Source organism: Poecilia reticulata, linkage group LG17, assembly GCF_000633615.1.
Source record: "Poecilia reticulata strain Guanapo linkage group LG17, Guppy_female_1.0+MT, whole genome shotgun sequence".
Taxonomy (NCBI): domain Eukaryota; kingdom Metazoa; phylum Chordata; class Actinopteri; order Cyprinodontiformes; family Poeciliidae; genus Poecilia; species Poecilia reticulata.
Window position 1 is genome coordinate 28,578,524 of NC_024347.1, and position 5,554 is coordinate 28,584,077.

Sequence of the window (5,554 nt, forward strand, 5' to 3'; positions counted from 1 at the left end):
ACTAAAAGTAGAAAAACTAAATGTGGAAAAACTAAAAGTAGAAAAACAAAGTAGAAAAACAAAATAAAAAAACTAAAAGTAGAAAAACTAAAAGTGGAAAAACTAAAAGTGGAAAAACTAAAAGTGGAAAAACTAAATGTAGAAAAACTAAAAGCAGAAAAACTAAAAGTAGAAAAACTAAATGTTTCACTGATTTCAGCAGCTTCACACTGCAGAGCCTCTGACCGCCACTGGGGGTCACTGCAGCACCACAGATCACAGCCAAAACGAGTCTGGACAGGAAGTGAAGTCACAGGACGAACCAGTCTGACCTGACCGCGGTCCGAGCAGAGGACGGGAGCCTCGTGTTTACCCCCCGACCCTGGAGGGCGGGACCAGGTCAGACTGGTCAGACTGGTGGCCATTTATCCCGTTTATCAGGGTAAATTTCTCATCATGGTAACAATAAATCCTCCAAACGGTCCGTATCCAGGAGATGGTGACCGTTTCCATGGGGTGCAGCTGACGGCTCCCTGAAGCTCATCGTCTCTCCAGCTGCTGGATGTTTTCCTCTCATCACAACGTTGAGATAAAACTTTAACTGATTTCCAGTCATTAAATATTTAACCACCGTCTGCTTCCAGGACTCGGCTTCAGGTCGACGTTCCGACCCGGAAACTCACCCGGTTTCTCGGCCTTCCATCGGTCCACGACCCGCCGGTCCCGGCTGTCCGGGGTGCCGATGGGCCCGAAGTTGGAGAAGGAAGCGGCTCCGTGGTTGTGGGTGGGGGGGGAGGAGGGCAGGCTGCTGGGGTTGGAGGAGTGAGGGGATTGGCTGGCCGGGGTGGAGTGGTCTGCCAATCAGAGAGCAGCATGGTTAACGGCGCCGCAGCAGGGCAGAGCACACCTGGACCGGACCGGGCCGTACCTGAGCTGGCGGGCAGGGAGGGCGACCAGGGGTTTCCCTCGAACAGGGAGTACAGGGACGGCTCCTGTTGCATCATGGGAGCGTCGGCTTTGGAGCCGGGCGGCAGGTTCTTACCGTACGCCTGACTGAAGATGCTGTTCTGGGTGAAATCCTGCAGAAACACCAAACATGATCAGAATACGTTTCTGGACGGACAGGAGGAGTGACCCTGCTGCTGGACAGCATGGTGGAGCCAGGGGACCAAACACAGAACGGCAGAGATCAGAGTCTCATTACGACCCGGTTCTGGTTCTGGGCAACGCTGAACGGAGAAGAACCTGACCTGCATGGGGAAGCCGGCGACGGGCAGCAGAGAGGACGGCTGGCTGACGGCCTCCTGGCTGCTGTCCATCCTGCTCTGGCTGGGCAGCTGCAGAGACAGGAAGTGACACGTTCATCTGCTGACAGCTGATCTCATCCAACCAGTCGGGATGTTAGGAGGGAATGGAGGAGAACAGGAAGTTTCTAGATCTACAGAGACACGGCCTGGAGGAGGAGGAGGGCAGCATGCTGAGAGAGGAAGAGGAAGAGGAAGAGGAAGAGGAAGAGGAAGACGTGGCTACATACAAAGATATTTGGTCCGGGAGCCGAGCTAAGAGGGCCGGCCAGGGCCTGGAAGAAATCAGGAGGCTTAGCAAAGATCAGCTCCTCGTCCTCCTCCAGGTCTGCTAGAGTTTTTAACAGGTCAGGAGGGAGGAAGGGCGAGTTCTTGTCCTGGTGAGAGAGGGAGAGGAAGAGCAGGAGGAGGAAGAGGAGAACAGAGAGAGCAGGCAGTAAGAACAGTGGAAGGGAGAGAGAGAGAGAGAGAGAGCTACAGCAGGTTTCATCTGAGCTGAGAGACTCAGGGTGCAGTTCCTAAACTGGCCAGCAGGCGGCTAACACATTCTGACAGGAGGAGAAGCTGCAGCACAGCGAGAGAGAGAGAGACCCCAGAAAGACAGCAGGGTCGTCTCCCAGCTGACCTCGTATGCTGGACCCCGGGGCCCCGCGGGGCCCTCCGGCTCCACACACATCCCAGCAGGCGGGGCCCTCTTCATGCGCTCCGCCATCAGGGCCAGCCCCTCCCCCATCCGGTCCATGCGGTACGACGGCTCCCAGTAGAAGTCCTGCATCTTCACGTCGGGGAACTTCATCTTCTTGTCCATGTTGGAGACGTGAGTCTGGGGGCCCGGCAGCTGCTGCTCGTACAGCTTCAGGGAGTCCGGGGCCCCCATGAAGAACTGCTGCTGCTTCATGGACATCTGCAGCGGGGAGAGCTTCTGCAGCGCCGCCGGGGGCGCGCTCCACATGGCCGGCTGGTCCTGGACCTGCATGAACTGTTAGAGAGGAAGAGAGGAAGAGTTAACCTGCCTGGACCCTGAGGCGGGCGGAGCGGGGCGCTGCCGATGAACGGGCAGGAACCGTCCCGGTCGCACCACTCAGGGGTCAGCCAGGGGTCAAGACAGGGGTCAGACCAGGTGCTTAGGTTCACTACATCAAGGCATAAGTTCCTGTGAGCGATAACTTGTGTTGAAATATTCCCGTCATTCGGACCGAGGGTCAGCATAATGATCAGTTTAGCCGAATCCCAAAAACTTTCCTCCATAAATCACTTTTTCCCATCAAGTCGACGGAATCCCTCTGACCAGCCCCGTGTTTCCAGGGTCAGAGTGGAAACGCGGTGCTGGTCAGATCTGCAGAGATCCACTGCTGATTAATGTTTAACTACTGCAGGGATAAATTAAAATCTGTCTCTGGTCCAGCCATGAGGTCAGCTGTCCTACCAACGGGTCTCTGAATGGTGCGGCCAGTCGGCCCAGAAATCTCACTACGTCTTGAATGGAGTTCCAGATCTGACCCGGGTCAGCTGCCCCTACCTGCTGCAGCCCTGGGTGGTGCGGCGGGCTCTTGCCCATCCCGCCCTGCTGCCCCGGCTTGGTGGGGGACTGCTGCTGCTGCTGGCCGAGGGCCTGGACCTGCAGCTGCACCGACGGCTGCTGCTGGGGGGCCGGGGGCCCCTGGCCCGAGGCCCCCGGCCCCGACGGCCTCTGCTGGCTGTAGGGAATGTGGGACGGCTTCCCGGCCGGGCCGCCCGCCTGCTGGTGGACGGCCGACTGCAGGAAGGACGCGGGGACGGACACGCCGGCAGGGAAGGTGAAGCCCGGATTCACCTGGATTCCTGGGAACGCCACCGGGGGCGGGATCACGTAGGCCGAGGGCGGGAAACCTAGGAGGAGCAGACAGGAAGTTACATCTGCTCTCCTTTCACAGTAAAAGACTGGCAGCGTATAAAACTTCCTGACCAACGTCCAGCAGCCTGGACAGAGACTTCAGGATCTCTGAGACCCGGTTCTGATTCTAATCCTCAGCACAGTGAGCGGTTCTGTTTGGCAGCTGAACCGGGCCACATTCAGAACCACTGGTCCAGTTCAAACCCCGAACGGTTGGACGAGGGCCAAGAGCAGAACAGCTGGGAGAGATCAGAGGTCAGCCTAGAGGTCAGGTTAAAGGTCAAACTAGAGGTCAGGTTAAAGGTCAAACTAGAGGTCAGGTTAGAGGTCACATTAAAGGTCAGACTAAAGGTCAGGTTAAAGGTCAAACTAGAGGTCAGGTTAGAGGTCACATTAAAGGTCAAACTATCAAACTAGAGGTCAGACTAAAGGTCAGACTAGAGGTCATATTAAAGGTCAGACTAAAGGTCAGACTAGAGGTCAGGTTAAAGGTCACATTAAAGGTCAGGTTAAAGGTCAAACTAGAGGTCAGACTAAAGGTCAGATTAGATGTCAGACTAGAGGTCACATTAAAGGTCAGACTAGAGGTCAGACTGAAGGTCAGATTAAAGGGTTAGGGTTAGAGGTCATATTAGAGGTCAAACTAGAGGTCAGATTAAAGGGTTAGGGTTAGAGGTCATATTAGAGGTCAAACTAGAGGTCAGGTTAAAGGTCAGACTAGAGGTCAGGTTAAAGGTCAGCCGGTTGTTCCTTGTGTCTCAGACAGGAAGTCTCCCAGCTGCGTTGCCATGGTAACGTCGTGTTGCCGTCGTTTGGTGTAAAATGATGGACCAAGTCAGGAGTCTAACAGTCAGGATGTAATTTAAAGGAAACATAAGCAGGTTATTGTCAGAAGATGTAGAAACATGAGAGGGTTAATCATAAAATGGAAAACAGTTCATCTTCACTGAGGGTCCATCTGGCTCAGTTCTGGAGTTTCTTCCCTCCGCTGGCGTCATGTGGCCCATCAGTAACTGGTTTCGGGTCGAGCCTTACTGGGTCTGCTGGGCAGCGGTGGGAAAGCTCCGGGGTGATGGATGGGGATGAACTGGGACGACCCGGCCGTCTGGCTCTGCGTGACCGGAGTCTTCTTCACCTCTGACACCGGAGTCTTCCTCAGCTCCGTCTGAGCCTTCACCTGAGGGGGAACAGCGGTTACTGCGTGGACCAGGACCGGGCCGGACGGCAGAACCGGGTCAGTTACGGTCCGACCTGCTTCCCGGCGTCGGCTGCCTTCTCGTGCGCGGCCTTCTTCACCTCGCTCTTCCTCTTCCCGTCCCTCTTGGGCTCCATCTTGGCGGCGGCCGAGCCGCCGGCCTTGGGGAAGTCGCGGCGCTCCTTGCTGAGCTCCTTCAGCGGCTGGTTCCGGCCCGGCTCCCGGCCCGGCTCCCTGGGCTTGATGTTCTCCTTGAAGGTGACGACGGGCCGCTCGTTGCCGTCGGACCAGGAGCTCTGGGTCTTCCCGGCGGACAGCACCGACTTCAGGCCCGAGTTGGCGGCGTCGTTCTGCGTCTGCTCGCCGTTGGACGCCTCCTGCAGCACCGGCGCCTCCTTCTCCTGCGGCTCCTCGACGGCCTCCTCCGGGATGTCGGTGAGGAAGAGGAGCAGGCCGTCCTCGTTCACCTGGCACCGGATCAGCCTGCCGAGACGGGACACGGGTTCGGTTCTGGCCCGACCGGGTCTCAGACGCACTGAGAGGCGGAGTCTCACCCCGGCTGGCTGTCGGCGACCCACTTCCCCAGAGCGACGAGCCGCTGGTGGCGGGCGTGGACCGGCAGGCCGTCCCGGTCCACCAGGATGCCCTGGTGACCTTTGGTGAAGTCCAGGCAGCGCAGAGCCGGACGCAGCGCCAGGAAGCCCTGCAGCTCAAACTCCTCCGGCAGCGGCAGCGCTGTGGGCGAAACAAACGCACCCTCATCAGAACCCGACCGCTCCGACGTCCAGAGCCGGCGGAGCCGTTTCATCGCGCCGCACCTGAGGAAGAGGACAGGTCTTCCTCCCTGGGCTGGAAGCTGTTGAGGATGGACACCAGCCACGGCCAGACGCTGCGGAGACACAGAGGACACGTTTGGTCTCAGCGGTTCAGACGCCGCGTCAGCAACAGGAAGCTGGACTCACTACTTCCTGTTCTCCACGGCAGCTTCCTGGAAGACGCTGGTCCTCAGCTTCAGCCAATCCAGAGACAGCTTGATGGCCGGCAGAGGACACTCCCCCATGATGTCCTCGCCCCGCGTCTTATTGAGCAGAATCCGGCCGCACATCACGCCCAGGAAGGACACTGAGGAGACAGGAGGGACACTGAGGAGACGGGAGGGACACTGAGGAGACGGGAGGGACACTGAGGAGACGGGAGGGACAC

The 5,554-nt window shown here is 57.7% G+C and overlaps 1 protein-coding gene across 2 annotated transcripts in view; it reads right to left on the bottom strand.

Moving 5' to 3' along the window:
• Positions 1 to 5,554, bottom strand: part of smg7 (SMG7 nonsense mediated mRNA decay factor) — a 14,769-nt gene that overhangs the window by 3,219 nt on the left and 5,996 nt on the right. Inside the window, exons 10-20 of one of the 2 annotated variants that reach the window (XM_008434679.2) lie at positions 5,314 to 5,473; positions 5,170 to 5,240; positions 4,906 to 5,086; positions 4,408 to 4,834; positions 4,192 to 4,333; positions 2,803 to 3,152; positions 1,909 to 2,262; positions 1,514 to 1,660; positions 1,230 to 1,316; positions 908 to 1,058; positions 663 to 833 (exon numbers count right to left, since the gene is read on the bottom strand). In XM_008434679.2, the coding sequence (XP_008432901.1) occupies positions 663 to 833; positions 908 to 1,058; positions 1,230 to 1,316; positions 1,514 to 1,660; positions 1,909 to 2,262; positions 2,803 to 3,152; positions 4,192 to 4,333; positions 4,408 to 4,834; positions 4,906 to 5,086; positions 5,170 to 5,240; positions 5,314 to 5,473 (2,241 nt within the window). The remainder of the gene's footprint in view (positions 1 to 662; positions 834 to 907; positions 1,059 to 1,229; positions 1,317 to 1,513; positions 1,661 to 1,908; positions 2,263 to 2,802; positions 3,153 to 4,191; positions 4,334 to 4,407; positions 4,835 to 4,905; positions 5,087 to 5,169; positions 5,241 to 5,313; positions 5,474 to 5,554) is intronic. The other variant, XM_008434680.2, reaches the window with a different exon arrangement.